This window comes from Mirounga angustirostris, unplaced genomic scaffold, assembly GCF_029215605.1.
Source record: "Mirounga angustirostris isolate CCGP_5_RB_7025 unplaced genomic scaffold, mMirAng1.0.hap1 SCAF_1, whole genome shotgun sequence".
In the NCBI taxonomy this organism is placed as follows: Eukaryota; Metazoa; Chordata; class Mammalia; order Carnivora; family Phocidae; genus Mirounga; species Mirounga angustirostris.
This window is the reverse complement of record NW_026991709.1, coordinates 15,485,756-15,508,753: the sequence shown is the minus strand read 5'-3', so window position 1 is coordinate 15,508,753 and position 22,998 is coordinate 15,485,756. Positions and strand designations below refer to the sequence as shown.

Below are 22,998 nucleotides of genomic sequence, written 5' to 3'. Positions count from 1 at the left end.
CCACTGGCTCTTCTGGTTCTTCTGGAGGCCTCCAGAATCGAACAGGAATTATACCACTGCTTTACTGGATCGTCAGTTTGTGGATGGCAGATTGTGGTCTTCTCCTCCTCCACAGTCATGTGAACCTATTTCTCATAATAAATTCTTTTCATATCTATCTCCTATTTGTTCTTTTTCTCTGGAGAACCCCGATTAACACAGAGAACAATACCAAAAGACTAAATGTCTTAATACTTTGCATATGTATGATATTCCATGCTATCTAGAAAACGTAATCCTTAAACCAGCAAGAAGAAGGGTGACTCACGCCTATTTGAAGAATTTCTCTGAATTATACTATTATGGAAGTGCCACATGACTATTGTGTTGTTTCAGTAGCTTGAAAATAATTAACTGTTTTCTTCCCTTTGTAGTTAAAATGAATCATCAGAAGATAAAATAAAACTCATTGGCAGTAAACTCTCAAAAGGACAATTCTAATGGTCCCACTGTTTTGTTTTGTTTTGTTTTTTAATTCATGAGAGACAGAGCGAGAGAGAAAGGCAGAGGGAGAAGCAGGCTCCCAAGGAGCAGGGAGCCTGATGCGGGACTCGATCCCAGGACCCTGAGATCATGACCTGAGCCGAAGGCAGACGCTTAACCATCTGAGCCACCCAGGCGTCTGGTCCCACTGTTATCATTATACCCTGATACATAGTTATTGCACATTAACAATGGCGGCCCCACCTTGGCCCATCTGCTCTCTGGAGCTTTTATAACAGAACACTCATGACCTTGATGACAGCAGCATTGATTTTCCTTGGTGTAGTCCTGTTGTTCTCGGCAAAGACTATCTCTTGGATTTAGATGGGTTATCACATAAAACCTGAGCAACACAAAGATCATGCTTTAGTTTGTCTTGAGAGCCCTCATTCAAGTCCAGATGAAGATGACCAACATAGTTTGTGGGTTCTAACTTCTGTGGTTGGTTACACAGTTGGCCTATAAGATACCTAGAAAGTCTCTGGGTAGAAGTCTTCCAATGACATGTCCTGGCATCTCAAGAAGCCTGCATCATATTTCAATGTGATCATTTTTCAGAAGGCAATGCAGTGCTATGTAGGCAGTAACAAAAAAGATTCTCTACACATTCTCAGCATCCATTGCTAAGGGCAAGCCACATGTCACAAATAATTGGCATACACTGCTATCATAGTAGCAGAAACTTAAAATGGAATCTGGAGTGCTCCTGAACGATTTTGAGTATTCTTCTAATATTTATAAGGGTTTTTCTTACTTTTCATTGAAAAATAGGTGTCTTAGAAGTTTATATTGACTAGCCTAAAGTGTATTGCTCCTTTTACAGCCTTCTCAATATTAGGATAAATTCTCAACCATCAGACATGGATTTTAGTCAATAATTTCAAGTGAACAGCTTCCAAATGTATGACATGCAACGTGGCTAAAATAATGGTTTTACCTTAAGATAGAAATAAGTTATTTCAGCATAAGAATAATCTTCAGGAAATCAGTTGAATGATAACTAGTTTCAAAGCAGTGATTTTAAGAAGAAGGTTTGAGTGCTAGGGTTGAGCGCTCTTCCTCACTGGCCAACTGTGGTAGTGTAGGATGCATCTACACTATCCTTTGAGAAGGATGCTTCTTTGGCCACACACTTTTTCATGTTGGCCATCAGTAGAACAAGCTAAGTGTAAGTAGACCTTGAGATCAGTTTTTATCATTGTAAAAAAAAAAAAAAAAAGCTCACGCAAAATAAATGATTATAACCTATATCTACAAAGGTAACACTGAAGTGCCTAGAAAATAGCATTAGGCGTATAGAACTCCTTATGGAGTAGGCTAAATAATGGCCCCATAAAAATGTCCATATCCTCATTTCTAGAATCTATTAAAATGTTACTTTATATGTGAAAAAAGAACTTTTCAGATGTGATTAAGTTAAGGATTTTAATTTCGGGTGGGGTGTGGGCCCAATATAATCACAAGGGTCCTTATAAGATGGAAGGAGGGGGTCAGAAGGCAGAGAGGGTGATGTGAAAGTAGAAGGAGGGAAGGCAATTAATGTGGGGCCACAAGCCAAAGAATGAGGACAGCCTTGAAAAGGCAAGGAATTGGATTCTCCCATAAAGATTTCCCCTGGCAGAATGAAATAGGCAACCCTGCCAAAAGGAGAGAGTAAAGATTTTGGAGGATTACATGAACTGAAAGAATAAACTCTCTGCAACATCCAGGGAACACTAGTGGAAAAATGATGTTTAAAAAAGAACACAATGGAAGAAAATTTGAACAGCAAAGTATTGAAAAAATCTACACAAAATACTGAAAAAATCTGGAAAGTTAACAGAGAATAAAGATGTTGAATACATTGTAGTCTTTTTGCAATAAGCAACTTTCATAATGGTGGTAGTAAAAACTATACTTCCAATTACCCTGAAGATAACTTTTTGAGGGAGAGATGGGCATGCAGCCATTAAATACTGATCTTGCTGGTCTCGTGAGATATCTATAGACTAGTGAAGTCATCTTGAGTCTGGGTCCTATTCTTCAGCTTTTCTGACTTTTTATTTTGTCAATTGATTTAATAACTATCAGGTTGAGAAAATATATGAGTGTTTCTCAGTGTATTAGCATCTCCAGAGAACTTTTAAAAAACACCAATGCCTATACCCCATCTCTAAATATTCTGATTTATTTGGTTTTCTAGGCATCAGTATCTGCTCAAAGCTCTCCAGGTAATACTCACATGCAGGCAGAGCTGAGAATCACCTATTTATATTAACCAAACTTATATTTTTAAGCTATAACAATAGTGATCATAGTGACTGTTTTCTGAGTGTTATAAAATGCCCACTGCTATAATAGGTTTTGTTTTTGTTTTGGGTTTTTTTTTTTTTTTTTTACATACTACTGGAGAGAAGGTGTTTTCCTCAATTTATAGATTTGAAAGACAGAGCATAGTTATAGCAGTTGAATCCAGGTTTGATTTCAATCCTGGGCTCTTTGTGCTATGTTAACTTATTAATTGATAATAGGAGGTATATGTGGCAGGAAAAGTCAATAATTTTTAAAAATATTTTATTTATTTATTTGACAGAGAAAGGGCACAAGCAGGGGGAGTGGCAGGCAGAAGGAGAGGGAGAAGCAGGCTCCCTACTGAGCAAGAAGCTTGATGCAGGGCTCAATCCCAGCAACCTGAGATCATGACCTGAGCTGAAGGCAGAGGCTTAACTGACTGAACCTCCCAGGTGCCCTGGAAAGTCAATAATTTGCACACAGTTTCTTCTGGACTTTGAGAACCCAAATAAAAACATATGGTTGTTTGGTGAGACCAGAGTTAGAACCACAGAAGTTGGAGTTTTATCATAAGGAATGAACCCATCAAACTAAGTGAATTTGATAAGATGCCCATGTAGTTTCTAGGGAGCCTTCTGTCCAGAGAGCTGGACCTAGCTGTACAAGGTTGTACCTTGGATGGTGTTACAGGTTCCATGAGGACCCTTACTCAGTCTTCCTCCTTCTGTCAGGATTTCAGACCTACATGGCTATTTCATTACAATATCTCTTTAGATATTAGAATTAATGAGATCCTAATTTTGAATCCCTTTGGTGATATTTGAGAAGACCTTTAATCTCTTTAGTGGAGTAAACTCTCATCAAGAAAGGACAGTTTATAAAAAAAAAAAGTAACAGTTTTTTTTTTTGTTGTTAAAATGTGCCATAGACATAATAATAGATATTTTGTGTACTAAGTGTTATAACGGCAGTGGGTACAAGGTGTGGAGGGCTTTGCATGACATGTGAAATAATGCGTCCTTTTTAAAAAAAATTTTTATTGTTATGTTAATCACCATACATTACATCATTAGTTTTTGATGTAGTGTTCCATGATTCATTGTGCATAACACCCAGTGCTCCATGCAGAACGTGCCCTCTTTAATACCCATCACCAGGCTAACCCATCCCCCCGCCCCCCTCCCCTCTAGAACCCTCAGTTTGTTTTTCAGAGTCCATTGTCTCTCATGGTTCATCTCCCCCTCCGATGTCCCCCCGTTCATTCTTCCCCTCCTGCTATCTTCTTCTTCTTCTTCTTTTTTTTTTCTTAACATATATTGCATTATTTGTTTCAGAGGTACTTAAGGCAATGTGGGCATGGTGGTCGGGCACTCATATGACCTCACTGATATGAGGAATTCTTAATCTCAGGAAACAAACTGAGGGTTGCTGGAGTGGGGGGGGTGGGAGGAATGGGGTGACTGGGTGATAGACACTGGGGAGGGTATGTGCTCTAGTAAGTGCTGTGAATTGTGCAAGACTGTTGAATCTCAGATCTGTACCTCTGAAACAAATAATGCAATATATGTTAAGAAAAAAAAAAAGAAGATAGCAGGAGGGGAAGAATGAAGGGGGGAAATCGGAGGGGGAGACGAACCATGAGAGACGATGGACTCTGAAAAACAAACTGAGGGTTCTAGAGGGAGGGGGGTGGAAGGATGGGTTACCTTGGTGATGGGTATTAAAGAGGGCACATTCTGCATGGAGCACTGGGTGTTATGCACAAACAATGAATCATGGAACACTACATCAAAAACTAATGATGTAATGTATGGTGATTAACATAATAAAAAAATTTAAAAAAAGAATTTCAAATGAGAGGTATAAGGTCATCTATTTTATTTGGAATAACAGTTTTTGAGGCTACATGGATGTTGGATGGGGAAAAAGGTGGGGGTTCATGACAGAGCGATCAACTGTAGTGTAGTAGAAAGATGATGATAGAGATGGAGAAAAAGAGGTTGAATCTGAAACATATTCAGAAAGCAGAAGCTACAACATTTGGTAACTCACAAATAGGAAGGGTAAGGTAGAGTCAAGTGAACTCCTAGGTCTCTGGCTTGAGCAATTGGTTGGTGTTTCTGGCCACCAAGATAGGGGCAGGAGGAGAAAGTGGTTGGCTGGAGGAAGAAAAGGAGGAAGATGTAGTGTGTTAAGTTTGGTGTGGAGATTTAATGACATCAGGCAAGATATGATAGAGAGACTTGGGAAGTCAGGCTGAGAGGAGGTTTGGGGACCATTGTTGTGACAAAGTGTAGGAGATAATGCAGTGACAAGGTTAGCAGTGGGAAACACTGTATCACTCTTGTAGTTTTGCCTAGGCACAATACCACTGATGATATTGATGATGGTAATCTCTCACATGTGGGCTATTTCATGCATCAGTGGTAGGTTTAATGCCTTATAGGCATTGTCATGTTTAACTTCTCTCAGAACAACGCGAGATGCGTACTATGAAATTCCCATTCTACCGATATAGCAAATAATGAATTACAAGGTCCTCTGCTAAATGATCTCAACCAATACATTGGAGTTTTTCATTATATTTTATTCCCCCTCTATCTTGGCATAGTCTTTATCACATACAAAACATCTAATACATGCTAGCTGAATAAATGGTGAAATTTACATCCTACAGGGTCACCCTTAAGCAGAAAGGATTTGGCTAATAGTCCTGGGGAAAGTAGGCTGGGAAGATTCTTTTGGTAAAATCTTACATTTATGAAGTGTTGAAGAACCTGATGTGGTTAACATAGCAAAGTGAGTTTTAACCTACTTCAGTCTTCAGGCTTCTTTAGAGAACCTGATATAAGCTATGGATCCTTTCTCCTGAAAAAGGCACATTGAGGGGAATGAACATCCCCAAAATTTTGAATAAAGCTGAAGTTCACTAATCCTGCTAAAGGTTTATGACATGCTTTGATGTACACATATTCAAATTATTTACATGATTTCTTCTAAATTACCTCCACTTCTACTGCAAGGATAATTTCTCTTATCACCTATTACAACCAAATTCTGATGTAGCTGGAATTAAGCATTACAGTATTTCTGAGGCATGCATGTGATTTTTATTACCTCCCAATTCAGATAGAAACAAATCTATACCCTTTTCCAAATCTACTGTTTGGAAGTTTTTGCGAGTATGCAAATGGGCATCCTGTGCACTAAGAATGTGGACACATTGCAAATCCCTTCACTACATTGTTAGTTATCCACAGAGCTCAATTAATTCTTGTGCATATTAAGTAACATACCCATATCTATGAACCACTCCTTACAACCAAAACTAACTCTGTGCTCAGGAAATGTAAACAGATTTTAGTCTCAGCCTGAGAGAAACAATTAGGATGAGAATGTGCTGCCAAAATAATTATATGATATACTACAAATTATCATCAGTTAAAATAAATGGAGAATCATCATTATTACATTGTCAGGATTTAGCCAAAGTAATGAACTTCCCATCAATTAACTGTCTCAAAGACTACCAAAGGACTCTAGGAACTTAAAAACAAAAAAATGAACGGCTTAATTATTTCCCCATTTCTTTGAAAGCTTACTAAGTACAAGGCAATGTGCAAGTTCTTTATGTTTGGACACTGGGAAGAGGATTCTTGATGATTTCTATGCATGGAGGCTCAGAACAGAAGAGAACCTTAGCAAGATTAGAATCCAACAATCCTATTTTACAGATGAAGTGACTGGGTTGAAGAAGAATCAACAGACTTGCTCAAAGTAGCATATTTAAAGGACCTAAGAAACTCAGACCACTGGCATGTTAAGCCCTGGTTTGAAATTCCATTAGGTGGACTTCATTTGTCTCATCTGTAACATGGGATATTTTGAGAGGAGAAGTAGACATTCCAGTCAAATGCATAGCATAGTCTGGCACATAGTGAGTGCCCAATGAATGACAATTATTTTATTCTATTAGAGCAAGAGCAGAATTTGCAACTGCATCTACCAACCTTTAGTCTAAGACTCTAGTCCCAGTCCCTTTCTGCTTTAGAAATGAGTTTCCCCATCTTTCACCAGTCTGTGGGCATTGGATAGCCACATTCTGTGACTTTCATTTTCAAGCTCTCTTTTTCTCAAGGGGGCAGGGAGTTATTTTTTTCTTGTTGTTTTTACTGTTGTATCTTTCTCACCTTCATCAGTGCTCCACAAATAAGTGTTAAATGAAAGAGTGAATTTTCTACTGTGTCTCTACCACATTCTCTCCTTGGCTGCAATCTAATCACCATTTCTTGAGGACTTATGTAAACTAGACAAATGACTGGATGTTGGATAGTAGAATGAAAACAATTGCATCCAAGGAGTACAAAGCTTAACTAGAATGTGTTCCATGTTCTATTGCGAGGAGAATCAGTTGGCATCTTGGTGTACATAAGAGCAGCATACTGGGATTTTTGGGTTTTTTTTTCACTTTTAAATCCTGAGGTAAGTTTCGAATCCCAGCCTAGCCACTGCTGACTCTGTGACCTTGGGCAAGTTACAAAATCTCTCTGAGCTCTGTCAGTTTCTTGTGCACAGAATTTTCTCATAAAAATTAAGTGAGTGATGCATTTTATCTGCTTATCACAGTACCTGGCACACAGAAAGTTCTGTAAAAGTAGTTTTTAAGGTCTTTGGCCTATTCTGTGTGTTTACGATTAGAGATGGAGTTGCGTATCTGACTTAGTGGATGTGGGTTCCAAACACAGGTTTGCAACCTCTTGGCACATCACAGCTCTACTGTTTGACTGGCTGTTTTTCTGTGTTGAGAGATGAAGACTGACAGGCTTCTGTCCTGGGGAAACATGAAATGAACCTCTTCTAACCATCTCTGTTTGTCCCGGTCCCAGGCAATAGGCCCAACTTCTATGAGGAAAGAATCAATGCACAAAATTATTTGATTAATCAGCATTGCTGCTCTACATTCTAGTAGAGGGAAGCCAGGCATTAAAAAAAAATACATTTTCTGGGCGCCTGGGTGGCTCAGTTGGTTAAGCGACTGCCTTCGGCTCAGGTCGTGATCCTGGAGTCCCGGGATCGAGTCCCGCATCGGGCTCCCTGCTCGGCAGGGAGCCTGCTTCTCCCTCTGACCCTCCCCCCTCTCATGTGCTCTCTGTCTCTCTCATTCTCTCTGTCTCAAATAAATAAATAAAATCTTTTAAAAAAAAAAATACATTTTCTCCCTGGCCTTGTTTTTATGTTAATTGACAGAAAGGAAAAAAAAAAACAAAAAAACAAGAGCACACAAATGTTGATAGGAGAAAATGTGATATAATTCCACAAAATATTTTGGTACTAAAATGTTTTATGGAGACTAATGGCTCAATTATAGCTTCATACTCATTGCTATAAGTGTTGTGAGGGGAAAAAAGTCTCTCTTCTGACGCACTTGTTCATGTAAACAAGAGAGCAGGTTTCCTGAGTCGGAAACAGTATGTTCACGCTCAGTATGGCTGCTCTCCAGCTCAGGGACGTGGCCCAGCCCTGATGCAGCTTCCCTGCTGGATGGAGCATCACGGCATTCCCTCCCTTTCTATCAGGGACGAATTAGGATTCCGACTACCGTGCTTGAAATTGTGACTTGCTTTCTCAATCCTATTACAGGATTTGAAAGTGATTATGCATTTCTCTGAAGAGGCAAATTTATTTTCAGCAAGTGGAATTGTAGGCTGAAATGCGTTACAGTTCTTAAAAATATAGGATTTCAGGGGTTGAATAAAATCTTCCTTTGAGGAAACTGAGGCATAGAAGAGCAACTCGTTCAAATGTCTTGGCAGAGTTGAGAGTATAGTACACTGAGTCAGGTGGAAGGGAGGTGATTTTGGAGATTGCTTTTATCAAGAGCTTCTAGCAGTTCTTGGATCATTCATTCACCCTTTCCCTTTATACATTCAACAGAGCAGTGTTGAGCGCTATGTGTCAAGCAATGTTGTACATGCTCAGGATTTGGGGGAACAAGACAAAGGAGGTTTCTATCCTCTTGGAGGTTATAGTATTGTAGGGAATAGGGACAACAAATGAGTCAATGCCTGGATCTTTGGATTAAGAGCATGCTCATTACATGGTAGATGAAATTATTACTATCTCTGAGCTTCATTTTTTTGTGTGCAAAAGAGGGGTAACACTAATTATACCAAAAGCTGTTGTGTAGATTAAAGGAGATGGTTGCTTATCACTCAACATGGCACTGGGCACATTTTAAGCGTGCTGGTACAGAGTCTTCTTATCTTGTTCCTTATCTTTAAATTCACTTCCCATCAGCCACTCTCTTGGTAGGATCACACTCAGAAGCAAACAAGGGTGCAGATAAGGTGGGCACTGGAGAGTCAGTGGGAAGAGAGTGGGACTTGGAGGAAGTAAAAGCGAGGAGTTGCAAGGACTGGGGGTGTCCACGCTGGAGACAGGCTGGGAGACGGGAGTATCCTTGTGAAGCATCAGGACATGAGCTGGGAGGTGGCGGATGGGCAGGGAGAGGAGAGGACACCAAGTGATGGGATGGGACCCCTGTGTGTGCTGCTGGTTGCTGGGGCCACTGTCAGGCTACAGAAATTCACGAAGACAGATCATTCATACGGAATCTCTGTTCCTCTGTAGCCTAATCAAGTCTTAACATTTGAATTTCTAACTAATTTTGGGGAAATAACTTTTCAGATTCTGATCATACAGCACTTGTTCAATGTGAATAGAAATAATTACTTTGTTGGAGAGATTAGCCTGCTCAAGAATAACTATAGACTTTCCCCCAATTTTTACTTTTAGATAGATGTCAGATATCTTCTTTGAAGCGCATTTGATTTCTTTTTTCTTCTGAAGAATCATTAAAAAGTAGTAAAATATGATGAAGGTGCAGGGAAATGCACGGAAATAATGGGAAATGTGCTTGAGAAGAAAGCCAAGTTGACCTGGCAGAGAAAATTTTATCAGCAATGATTTTAGTCACCAAAAAAGCGGGAGCTATTAATATTAATTTCATCTGAAGGAGACTAGCAGCAAGTGGTTGTGTTTTTTTCAGACGTTTCTGGAAACCTGTTTCGAAATGGAATGGCTTATCCATTCTGAATGGGGGCCCTGCACGGTAAAATGTGCACACAGGCTCTGAGAATAGGTGGTCCAGAGACCATCAGGCAGCCTGGCTACTCAGAGAGTGACCTCGTCAGGGCACTTAACCTATCTGAGCTTTAGTTTCTTCAACTCTGAACTGAGAATACCAAATTTACCCCAGGGGTTATTTGAGGCTTCATAAGACAGTATATAGCATGCCAGGCACCATCATTTGCACCTCAGTAGAAGAGGTAGGAAGAGATTGGTTGAATGGTGGCCAGAATTAGGACCTTGAACTCCTGCAGTCTTCAGCTTCCCTGGGGACACGCTTGGCAGACAGAAGGAAGGTCTCTTTGTTTCTACAGCTTGTTGCCCAAAGCCAATGGGTCAAGTCAAACTGGATCAGACAGAGCACTGGGCCTCATTTTGACCAGAATAGAAAGTCCTGAGGTCTTCAATCTCACTTTCCAACCACACAGCTTTTTGGAGGTCCAGATTAAACCCAGTTAAACCAATCTGGAGGACCTTCATGGCAACCTGGATCCTCTGGTGTGATTTCAGAGTGATGGTATTTTCACATACAGTAAGGGAGGAGTTTTATGCTGGAACATTTTAAAAGGCTCTCCCCTCCCCCAACATTTGTAGTTCATTAGTCTACAACAAAAGGTGGATGAACATGCTCTTTAGTAGTTTCCCCCAATACCTCACAGCAATCTTACCACACACATGATGAGGAAAAGTAAACACAAGATAGAATACGATATGGCACAGAATAAAGGCAAAAGGTTTCGTGTCAATGTTTAGAACAAAGCTGAACTAATCCCTCTCCCCCTTACCCTCGGCAGACATTTCTTGGGAGTGCTTCACTAAGAAGGTTTTTTTTTTTTTTTCTTGGTTTGTTGTTTAAAAAATCGATCTCTGAATGATGTAATCTCTATGCTACCAGGAAAGAGCCACTTTCATCAAAGGAACATCATATCCATATTTATTGAAATAGAGGAGAAACTCTAGCAGCTCTTTCCCAGACTTGCCCAGTCCAAGCCTGTGCTTTGGGAGAGAAGTAGCCAGTTATGTGAGCCAAATGGGTATCTCACCAAGAGAAGCCTTGTCAGCAAATCATTCTCTTAAATGTAATGGAAGTCCCCAGTCTCTGTTATAACACGCTCCCGGGGAGAAATACTTCTTGGCATTTGAGGGCTACACATAAAATCTGGGTGTTTTTCTCGGTTCTGGTTCATACCCTATTACACACTTTAATGGACTGTACTGAAATTCTCAAATGAAGCCTTAAGATAAAGTGCCGCTGATTGTATTTATTTTACCTTTAAAGTGAGCTGTTGACATCACTGCAACATGCTTGTTTTCTTCACTGAGATATCATTATAATTATAATATCCAAGATTTGTTAACGCAACTGTAGTCTAGAAGTAGGTAACACATATTCTCCACCTAACTGGAAAAGCAACATTTCATAGTGGACAAAGTTCAGTGTGGGATAGAGGCAGCTGAGTTCCAGTTTCTTGCTCCTCTCAAGTGAGAGGATTAGCCTTGATGATGTCTAAGATTTTTTTTTCTTTTTTTTTTTTAAGTAGACTCCATGCCCAGCATGGAGCCCAATGGGGGTTTGAATTCACAACCCTGAGATCGAGACTGGAGCTGACATCAAGAGTCGGACGCTTAACCGACTGAGCTGACTGAGCCACCCAGGCGCCGCCCTAAGATTGTTTTTGACTGCAACTTTATTATTTGTGTTTGTTTTTTAATTTTTTTTTTTTTTATTTTACATATGCTCCATGCCCAGTGTGAGGCTTGAACTCACAACCTTGAGATCAAGAGTCGCATGCTCTACTGAGTGAGCCACTCAGGCACCCCATGACTGCAACTTTAAATATGTTCTATGACTTGAAATAGATTTTTAGTGTAATCATCCAGGAGATAATAGAAACCTCTAGTCAACTTTCCTGATTGTTTACTTGCAGTGAAATTAAAAACTCAACTCTGAACTCAATGGCTTCAGAGAGATGTCCTTCAAGTATGAGATCCAACACTGGAGAGTCAGGTAGGATGGCTGCTCTAAGAGCTCTCCCAAGTGGTTCGGAAATCCACAGCTCTACATTTGTGCAGAGGGGCTGATCTACTTATCAAAGTAGTGCCCATTGTCAGTCAACCACATAGCACATCCCAAACCTATTAAACCAGGGACTATAATAATAGTTTGTGTCATTTCAGATAAGAACATTGCCTTTTGCCACAGTAACTGCTTAAATTAAATACAAAGAGACACCCATTTAAGGCCACGTAAATATGACCTGGCTATTTTTTCCCATGTTCCTCCAAATTCATCCCTTGATCTTTTATCAATGCCTCTATTTTAAGCATCTGGCTAGCCCTTTCCGTCGTCTTTGTCTATACCAGAGTTTCTCAACCTCAGCATTAGTGGTATCTTAGCATATACATCTCTTTGTTGTGGGGCATGTCCAGTGCATGATAGAATGTTTAGTAGCATCCCTGGCCTCTATTACTAGTTGCCAGGAGAGTACCACTGTCCCCTATATGACAACCAAAAATGTGTCCGGACATTGCCAAAAGTCCCCGAGGGTACAAAATCCCTCTGCGCTGAGGACCACTGGTCTATGCTTTATCTTTTTTAATGCTGAATTTTCTTTTTTAGATTTTTTATTTATTTATTTGACAGATAGAGACACAGTGAGAGGGGGAACACAAGCAGGCGGAGTGGGAGAGGGAGAAGCAGGCTTCCTGCCGAGTAGGGAGCCCGATGTGGGGCTCGATCCCAGGACCCTGGGATCATGACCTGAGCCGAAGGCAGACGCTTAACGACTGAGCCACCCAGGCGCCCCTAATTCTGAATTTTCTTTTGTGAGCATAAGACCAGTGCTATATCCTGAAGTTCTCAAAAATGATTACCCTGTTGTTATTATTCCTAACATTACTAAATCTTTCATTTACATACGATTTCATAATTTATCCCAAGTGTTTCCACCCACATTATTCATCAAGATTAATGCATGGCAGCTCATTGTCTGTGACAAGTTAGAAGAGAGAAGCATCTTTTCTTTGTTGTCCCTGTGCCCCCTTTTCACTATGCTCAGAATCATGTATGTTTGACAAAAGAGGTCTTGCCATGAGGAAGATATATTTAGGACAAGTCAGGTGTTATGGAAATGAAATCTGCTCAGTCTTTTCAAGAGATGTAAAAGAAAAGATGCTTAATCACCTTGAAATGTCATCCTTCTCTGTTGATAGGATCTACATGCCTCCCAATACATAGGACCCCACATCTACAACTATATATAACAGGTGGCTTCTTTGAACTCCCTGAGCCCTATGAACTCCCTGAATCCTTTAAAAGGGCTCCTAAAACTGCCTCAGCCTAAACCGGACTTCTGCAATTTTATCATGTGCACTAAGTGAAACCAGATGGCATTTTTTGAGAAAGGGAAATCAACAAATCCACAACCCCCCAACTTTACCTCTTCCCTGCCGCTCTTACCTGCTTAAGGATTTCAGCAGCTGTTCCATGTGAACAATCAAATATCACATAGAACTCCTTGCCCTTCTTCATCTCCTTGAGTAAAGGCTTGGCATCTTTATTCCCAGAAGGCAGCTGGCGGATTTTGATTTTAATGTTATATCTGGAGGGAGCTTTGATGAGCTCTTGCAGACGAATGAGACCTAGAAAATGACATCCCATCATGCAACAGACTGTTCTGTCTAAAGAGGATTTGTTTATTGTCATTTACAGTCAAACTCATATCATTCCCAAAATGTATCAAGTGGCTACCTTCCTAAAGGTTACACTATTGACTTCTCTCTTTTTTTTTAATTTTATTAATTTTTTTCAGAGAGAGACACATCGAGAGAGGGAACACAAGCGGGGGGGTGGGAGAGGGAGAAGCAGGCTCCCCGTGGAGCAGGGAGCCTGATGCAGGGCTCAATCCCAGGACCCTGGGACCATGACCTGAGCCGAAGGCAGATGCTTAACGACTGAGCCACCTGGGCACCCCTACACTATTAACTTCTCATTTGTCATTTCCCTTTCTGTGGTGGATTATACTGTATTTTCCTTTTGTGGGCATGTGTGATTTGGAAACACAGTTTTCCTAAGTGAATGTTGAATTTTGTTAAATGCAATTGTCCTCTCCAGCTTTTGGCCAACACCACAAATCTTTAATAAACCAAGTCTGTAACTGTAAAACTTTTGTAAACAAAAGTTGCTTAAAGTTTCCCAAAGTGTTCAATGAAATGGATAATGCTTGCTTAAAACAAAACAAAACAAAACAAAACAGACAATAGAATACTAGAATTTATTGGGGCTGTAAACCTCTGTAAACTATTCATCAAGTATTTATGTATAGTATACTCTTTCCCAGCTAATTAGCTGGGTTTTCTATATAATTTTCCAGTTCCTACCATAGAAACTATTTAGAAATGGCTCATCACATCCTCTTTCTAATATGATTGAACATTGAATTGGAAAATCCTTTCTTGATTAAAAAAAGAAGGACCATAGAGTTTTTAGAGATTATGATAATAAAAGCAGAAACAAAATTCCTTTAAAATCCACCACTGATAATTGTAAGAAAGTGTATACAGCCAACTAACTTGACAGAGAATATTTGATTCACTACAAGTGTGAATCTACTGAGCTGCACCATTCTTTAATAGACATACTTTACTGGAGTAAGGCAAACTGCTATAAAGCCTCCATCTTATTTCCCCTAACATTAACTTGTGATTGCTACACTGCATGATGTTGGTTATCACTCGAGGACTCTCATCACATTGGAAAACTGAAATTTTTTTTTTTATTACACAGTTCTGTGTCTTTAGGATTTGTCAACTTCAAGTAATCAATATTAAGTTTTATCAGTATTCAGATGGAAACTTTGGTATGCCCTGTCGTGGATGCCAGCCACCTCTGGACTTGATACATTTCTTTCATTTTCTTGTTTTATTTATTTAGTTATCCACCCCCTCCACCCAAGGTACATTTTTGTGGCTCAGATGTTAAAAGATTTCTCTAACATCTTGGATAGGTTACGATCTGAAGTACATACAGTAACTTTCTTTTTTTTTTTAATTTAATTTATTTTTTTAAATTTTTTTAAGATTTTTATTTATTTATTTGAGACAGAGAGAATGAGAGAGAGAGAGCACATGAGAGGGGGGAGGGTCAGAGGCAGAAGCAGACTCCCCGCCGAGCAGGGAGCCCGATGCGGGACTCGATCCCGGGACTCCAGGATCACGACCTGAGCCGAAGGCAGTTGCTCAACCAACTGAGCCACCCAGGCGCCCCCATACAGTAACTTTCTAATTAAGCTGTTCTTCAGAGCCTAATGGATGCAAGCAATTGCGGTGGGGGGGGGGGGGGTTGGTAGTGGTTAGGATCTGTAGAACCATAACAAGATTTATTGCTCATTATTTTTAAAAAAATTTTTACATAATAATTGAAATTGTTGGAATGTAGTTTTCATGGACTCTTGCTTTTTTTCAAACCAATCAGTGTGGTTGAAGGCTCTCAAGTATCAGTAATGAGCCACTTATCCTCTTCGCTTCTGGGATCACTAGTCCTGAGCCACTGATGAATATTAAAAATGGAAGAAAACCGAGCACATGGGCTTGCATAGTTGTTAATCCTCCAGTAATCCTGTGAAGTAAGCATTACTAACTTCATTATTTCCAACAAGGAAACTGAGGCTCAGAGCAGTTAAGTAACTTGTCAGGGTCACAAAGATAGTTAGGAGGAGCCATTAGTTCAAATTTTCTGTGAGTCCAGTACTCAATCTTTCTACCTTACAGTCCAGCCTTACAAACAGATTGCTGGTGCTGAGGGAACAGAGATAATTTTGGATTATTTGATAAGATGGGAAAAAAAATAGAAACATGGACCCACTCTCCTTTCTTCTTTACTCCTGGCTACTTGGGTCTCATTTTTTTTTTCTTTTTTCTTATACTGGAGCATGACCACAAAGGAGGTCAATGTGGCCTTTAAATAAGATGGGAAAACCATTTAAAAAGTGCATTTCATGTGCTGCAACAAACTGCTCTTTTGTTCTTTGCTGAATGGAATGTCAATATGAAATGCATCTTCCTATCATGATGACTTACCCATGTTAATGGTATTTTAAAGTTGAATACATTTTCCATTTGTTCATTCATTTTTATGGGAAAATGTTTCCTGGATGCTCATTATATGCCAAACCCCATGCTAAACCCAGGGTATGGGACATGAACCCATCTTGCTTTAAGAAAGGGGCTTCAGTTGTTCCTATATGGCTAGAACCATAATAAACAATGTACTGGTAATTTGTAACGTAAGTATTGCAATATGTTAGTAATAATCTTGCAGCCTTGGTTTCCAATGTTCATTTCATTTTGATCAGCTCGGTATGTTGCATTAATTGTTTCAGGTATTTTCATTACATGAAATCTACCACATGTCCGAGATGATTTAACCTATTTAAGTGTTGAACTGCTAGCAGAACTTGTAAATTTACAGTAATTCAGAATTAGTAAGGAAAACAGTTCACCAGTGTTTAGTTTTATATTGAGATCTTCAGCTTGGAATAAAGTTGTATAAAACACAAAAGCAAAAGCAAAAGCAAAAAAAAAAGCCCATAGAAGGATTTCATCCCATCAACTCTTGTGACATCGATGAGTATCAATTACTACTCAATTTTTATAATTCACAAGCTGAGGCTGATGGAGGCTGATGGAGCAACTTGCTCAAGACCCCAAGGTCTTATTAAGGTTCTTAAGTCCAGGACTTGAATCCAGGTCTACCTTCTGACTACCAATTTCAGACTCTTTTTATCAAATCAGTGGTCCCTCTTGACTTTTAGATTTCAGGTCAACTAACTACCTGAATAACTAACTAACTAGCTAGCTAGCTATATGAATAAGTAACTGGATAAATAAACAGAGAAAGAAAACTTTGGACTAGCATAAAGCATTCAATCTTTAGTTGGCAAATGAGGCCATTAATAGACATTTTGCTCTCTCCTCCTCAAAACAGGTGACCATGCAGAGAGTTATTTTAATACCAATAGAGGAGAAAGGAGAACAGCTCAGTATGAAAGACCAGTTTCTAATTGGTCTAAATTTGTCTTTTGGAAATACTCACTACTAAGTCCCTAATTTTTTCAGTTTGTCTGCTTGCAGGTGAATTGGCCTCAGGAAGGAAAAAGCTCAGCAGATTTAAAGATTACAGAGGAAATTGTGGGAAGAAGAATGAGGGTGGAACAGTGAGGTTTACATTTCTCTTCCCAAAGCAATTGTTTGCTTAAAAAAAAAAAAAAAAGCCTTTCTGCCTTAACTAGCAAACATTGTATAATTTACAATTTAAAAGCCTTCCCCCACCCACAGGAGAAAAAAGTTAGAGAAAGCTTCCCTTTTATTTGCATTTTGCAGCAATCCATCAATTGCAGTTTGTTGTAAAGAATAGTTAAAATTTATTTGCTAAACAAAGGGAAAGGAAATTGAAAGCTAATGGTCATGCTGTGTTTGGAAGCTAGCCTTGAGGAGTGACCCAGTGCTCCCAGGATGGGACTCCAGCTGCAGAGGAGGGTTAGGGTGCATGCAAATCTGGTGATGGTGGTAGTCTTTCTAGCCCACCATGGTGGAGGGACTTGAAAAATAAAATGCAGTTAAGGAGACAACCAAACCCAACTGAGGGACATTCTGCAATAAAGCTGACCTGGACTCTTCAAAAATGTCGAGGTCATGAAAGGCAAAGGAAGGCTGAACCAAAGGAGACCAAAGGAGAGTAAAATGAGATGACAACTAAATGCAATGAGTGATCTTGGATTCAAAAAAATCCTGTAAGGGTATTATTGTGTCAATCAGAGAAACTGTAATATGGTGTGTGTCTATCTATCAGCTATCTATCTATCTATCTATCTATCTATCTATCTATCTATCTATCATCTATCTATCATCTATCTATCTATCTATCTATCTATCTATCTATCTATCTGAGAGAGAGAGAGATTGAGAGAGATGGATCAGTGTAGACCCAGCGACCTCCATCAGCCTTTTCCTGTGAGGGGAGGGTGTGAGGTGTGCCGGGGCACAAGTGATTTCTATGAGGGTGGGGAGTCGGGTAAGTTGGCTCTGAGTCCCTTTCATCCAGGTGAATAAAGCTGAAGGGCCCACAACACCATTGGCCAAGGGCAGCACAGGGGGCTCTGTGCCTGGGGCAAAGCCATGTTCTGGAGGGGAAATCATGGTGTCCTCTGGTCACTGGGAAAGCCTCAGTTGTTTAGAACAACCTGCAATGAGCCCTTCTGGCCAGCAAAGACCAGCTCCCCTAGACTCTGTCATCTCTGCAGAGCATTCTTTAAGAACTATTATCCTATTTGTATATAATAGTACTGTATTAGTGTTAAGTTTCCTGTATTTCCTAATTGTAGTGTGGTTATAACCCTAGTTCTTAGGAAATACATACTAATGCATTTAGGGGTGAAAAGGTCATGATGTCTGACACTTACTATTACAACACTATTACTTATTACTATTATTGTTTATTGTTGCTGTAATTGTTTTATATAGAGAGAATCACAGAGCATTAAAACAAATGTAGCCAAAGGATTACATGATGAACCTAGATGAAAGGCATACAGGAGTTCATTGTACTTTTCTGGCATCTTTTTTCTAAGTTCACCTCTTGCTAAATAAAAAGAGTAAACATGGAGATAGAAAACAACACCATAAGAGCCTCCTTCCTCCACTCCCACCCCCAGGAATGCAATTGGAAACCACATCTTTGGTTTTAAAAGCACTTCAGAGCAAGGAGCCTGTTTATTTCACCTGAGTTTGAGTTGGGCTCTGCATGTGGAGATAACTTTCAAAAATGTCCAAATGGCCAATTCTAAACACTAGTTTTGGCCACCTATCCACTCTGTGCACTCAGACATGACACAGAAAAATGCTGATTTGCATGCACAGGGAGTGACTCTGGGAACAGGTGGAGCATATGGAGGAGGAAAAAAAAGAAGCCACTATTTCCAGTGAGGGTTTAAAATTTCCCATTCCTTCTACTTAAATAATAATAAACTTTGCTATTTACATTACCCCTTGTATGAAGGATGCTACATGCCTTATAAACATCTTAATAAACCTCAGAATATACTTTCAAGGTGAAAAGGTGTCAGTATTATTTTACAGTAAGGAAAGTGAGACACAGTGAGGTTAATTGTTTAGATCAGCACTAAAAATAAGTCACAGATGCCAGGAACTGGGAGGGACCTTAAGGTCAAACCTTTACTTCATGCATGATTCCCCTCCACACAGCTGCTGCTGAACGCCTCTCTATTTGAGAAATTTTCCACCTCACACTGCAGTCCAGTTCATTTCTGGACAGCTTAGTTACATTTGATGAGTATTAGTTCAAAAGAAAAGTACCTATGTTTTCTGGAGTCTTAATCCAATTCCCCGTTCATTAAACCACATCAGTGGGGTTGATGCCATAAAGATGAATGCAGTAAACCATTGGGACCCACAGATAAGATCGTACATTTTAAGTGTTAATTTCCTCTTCATTTGTACTTAGAAACATGTGAAATGGCATTTCACAGACTTGTTGGTATATTAATATACCCAAATCTAATAGGATTCTTAAGAGGATCTATGTACCCTCCAGAGGTAAGGAAAAATCAGAACTAAGAAATGGAAACGGGTAAGTGAGTGAATTACCTGGGGGAAATATAGCACTTTTAAGTGCAGATCTTCATACATACGATTTTTCAAAAGTGCATCAAAAAAAAAAAAAAAAAAAAAGCTAGAGACTTCCCAAAAGAAAAACTGTGTCCCTTGATCAAAGGACCTCAAAGAAGAATCTACTCAAAATATTTGAGATGAACTGTGCTGCAGTTAGCTCAACCTGAATGTTTTAGTCTTGAATTCTTGCTGATATCAATGGTAGCTAAAAAATAATATACCTCTGAGCACTAAAGATTGGGTTCCAAACAGAATTCCGAAAATTTGAATAGGGTTCTGGGCAGAGGACTGGAGTGGGTGGAAAGGAAGGGTAGAAAAGAGTGAGGACAGGAAAAAAAAAAAAGAACTGCAATTTATTATCTTGTTGGTTCTGAGTGCCAAGGACTTCTATCTCCTAGCTATTTCAGGTGCGATTGTAGGAGGGCTTGTAGCAGAAGTGTTTTGGCTAGCACAATGGTCATCATAACACAGTGGGGCGAGTTTTGATTGCTGAAAGGGAAAAGATTTACTTATTGTTTTATTTGGCACTGATTGCCTACTGAATATCTTTCATTTTGGCTTGGTTATTTATACCAAACTGTTAATTTTCTTCAAAGCCAAATATTAGGCCTCTGTCAAGATTCTTGGTTCTGGACAATATATTCTTTTTGCTTTCTATAGAAGATGGAGGGAAAGTAATAAACATAACAAATCCGAGTCACTATTTAAATACAGCCATACAGCCATAAGAGCAGTTATTTCACTTATTCATAGAGTGGTTGAACATATGAAATGAGTTAATTATGCAAATTTTTTAAAAGAGCATGTGCCACATAAGAACTCAAGAATTTAGTTATTGTGGTATTTGTGGCTGTCATTTCTATTGTGTCTTCTCCTTGAATTTATTGTTTTCCAATCACTAACATTTTTATGTATGTTAATCTTATTTCAAATTAATCCTCATTGTAAAGCTTTGAGATAATGTTTCAAGTGATAGTTAATAGCTCTTTATTGTAGGCTGCATTTTAGAAATCTCATGGCTCTGATGTGTTGAGAAAAATGACTTAAGGCAACCATGGATGAAAAAAAAAATCTCTTGAGGACTATGTGTTGTGAACTCAGGGCTAGAGGCATCTGGCTGGAACTCATTTCCTTGATGGCCTTATTTAGTCCCATCTATATCTCTCAAATTTGTATCTCCAGTTCACACCACATTTTGAACTCCAGACTTATATATTAGCTGCCTATTCATCATCTTCATTTGAATGTAGTAGATATTACAAATTCAAACTTACCATGTTTACGACTGAACAAACTTCTGGTATCATCCTTATTCCTCCAAAGTAGTTCCATCTATAACCTTCCCCACCTTAGGTGATGTTAACTCCTTCCATTGGCTCAGGCTAAAAAGTTTAGATTCACCCTTGACTCCTCTGTTTCTCTCTCAGCCAGCCTCTACTTCTTCAGGGCATTATGCTAGCTCAACATTTGAAATATTTCTAGAAACTGACAATTTCTTACTCCTCTATTACTTACCTTCCTCAGTTGCCTTGATTTCTCTAGAAGCTACCTATTTTTACCCTTGCCTGCCTGTATTGTATTATCCATACAAGAGCCAGAATGATCTTTTTATGATGTAAATCTGATCATGTCACTCCTCTGCTGTAAACTGTCCAATGGCTTTCCCATTTCATGAAAAGCAGAAGCCCTCCTTGTGGTCTATAAAATCCTCCATGATCTATATGGTGCGTTTCTCTGACCTACTTTCCCACTACCCTTCCCCTCTCATGCTGATCCCACCACACTGGCCTCCTTGTTTGTTTGTTATAAATAAAGATTTGTTGGAACACACCATACTTGTTCATTTGCATGTTGCCTATGGCTGTTTTCTTGCTACCTTGGCAGAGTGAAATTGCCGTGACCTTATGACCCACAAAGCTTGAGCTATGTACTATTTGGCCCTTTAGAGAAAAAAGTTTGCTGGTCCCTGTTCTACAGAACTAATTGTGGCTACATTTACTGAGATTGGCCTTAAAAAAGCAGAAACTGCTGACTATCCTCCACACTGCATTTGGTGCTCAGCTTCTCAGTTCTTTCTGATGTGTGTGAAGGGATAGAAGCCAGGCTTCCACCAGGGGTCTAATGAAGCAAAGGGGATGACCAATGAGCAGCAATTTCTCATTACCTAGGGTCACCTCTGAAAGTGGGAATCAGAGAGAAGTAGGTGACTAATGGGAAGAACATCCAGGCAACAGAGAAAGAGAGAGAGAGATGAAGTGAAACAAAAATTCACTCCCCCAACAGTTCTCTAGGGTCTTTCTAGATTTTCACTTCCAGAATTCTGCCTGCTAGTATTTAGTGAATTGAATTTTGTCCTTAGAGACAAGCACAGTGCTCCCCTTGACTTCAATGGGAGTCACGGACCATCTGGCCCCCCAGACATCTGTGCTAGCTTCAGGCTATTTAACAAACTCCTAAACAAATCCCAATAAAGTGTTCTTTAATAGGTACTTAATTCTGGTGTGAGGGCAGGTGCTGAGCACACCTAAGTCCTTTCTTTTCCTTCAGGTTTACTAAGTTTTCTCCTTTTTTTTTTTAAAGATTTTTATTTATTTTTTGACAGAGAGAGACACAGCGAGAGAGGGAACACAAGCTGGCGGAGTGGGAGAGGGAGAAGCAGGCTTCCCGCGGAGCAGGGAGCCCAATGTGGGGCTCGATCCCAGGACCCTGGGATCATGACCTGAGCCGAAGGCAGATGCTTAATGACTGAGCCACCCAGGCACCCCAAGTTTTCTCCTTTTTATGGCTTGATAATTACTGCAACCAAAACCCTGAGTCAAGTGGTATTAAACCCACTCAAAGGCAAAAGATGTCTACCTTTATTGATCTCAGTTGACCTGTTTACTCTCTGGGTTCCAACTTAATGGCTCAATTGATTATTCATTTACATTTTTAATTTCTTTGTGGGCAAAATCATTTTAACATGAATCATTTCTAACTTAATGGGCAACATACAAACTCATTTGGGATTTTCAACTTTAGCAAGTATTTATTGAGTAACAAGACTTGGGTGAACTTAATAGGGATGAAAAGCAGATTTTAGTTTCTTGTAAAAAAAAAAAATGATAGAAATGATAATTTGAGTTTCCTCCTGTGCAAAATCCTCATCACTTATGAGTGCTCACCTGAAATCAGAAGGTTGGTTAGGACATCAACTTTTGTGTTATCCTTTTACAAATTATATTTTGTCTAAATTCAATTTGAAATCTATAACAGTTATGCTCATACCTTTAGTTGAGCTCTTAAGTTAAATCTAAAAGTTTTAATATCATTCATTAATTTGTTTTCCCTTTAGATGGCCCTGCTTTGCTGGAGATGTAGAAATAGTGAGAAGAATTTGTACTATCGAGG

General features: G+C 39.4%; 1 protein-coding gene across 9 annotated transcripts in view; it reads right to left on the bottom strand.

The window, feature by feature from the left end:
- GRIK1 (glutamate ionotropic receptor kainate type subunit 1) overlaps positions 1 to 22,998 on the bottom strand; it is a 382,316-nt gene that overhangs the window by 114,185 nt on the left and 245,133 nt on the right. For all 9 annotated transcript variants that reach the window (XM_045863608.1, XM_045863610.1, XM_045863609.1 and 6 more), the window contains one exon: positions 13,382 to 13,563. In XM_045863608.1, coding sequence (XP_045719564.1) covers positions 13,382 to 13,563 — 182 coding nt within the window. The remainder of the gene's footprint in view (positions 1 to 13,381; positions 13,564 to 22,998) is intronic.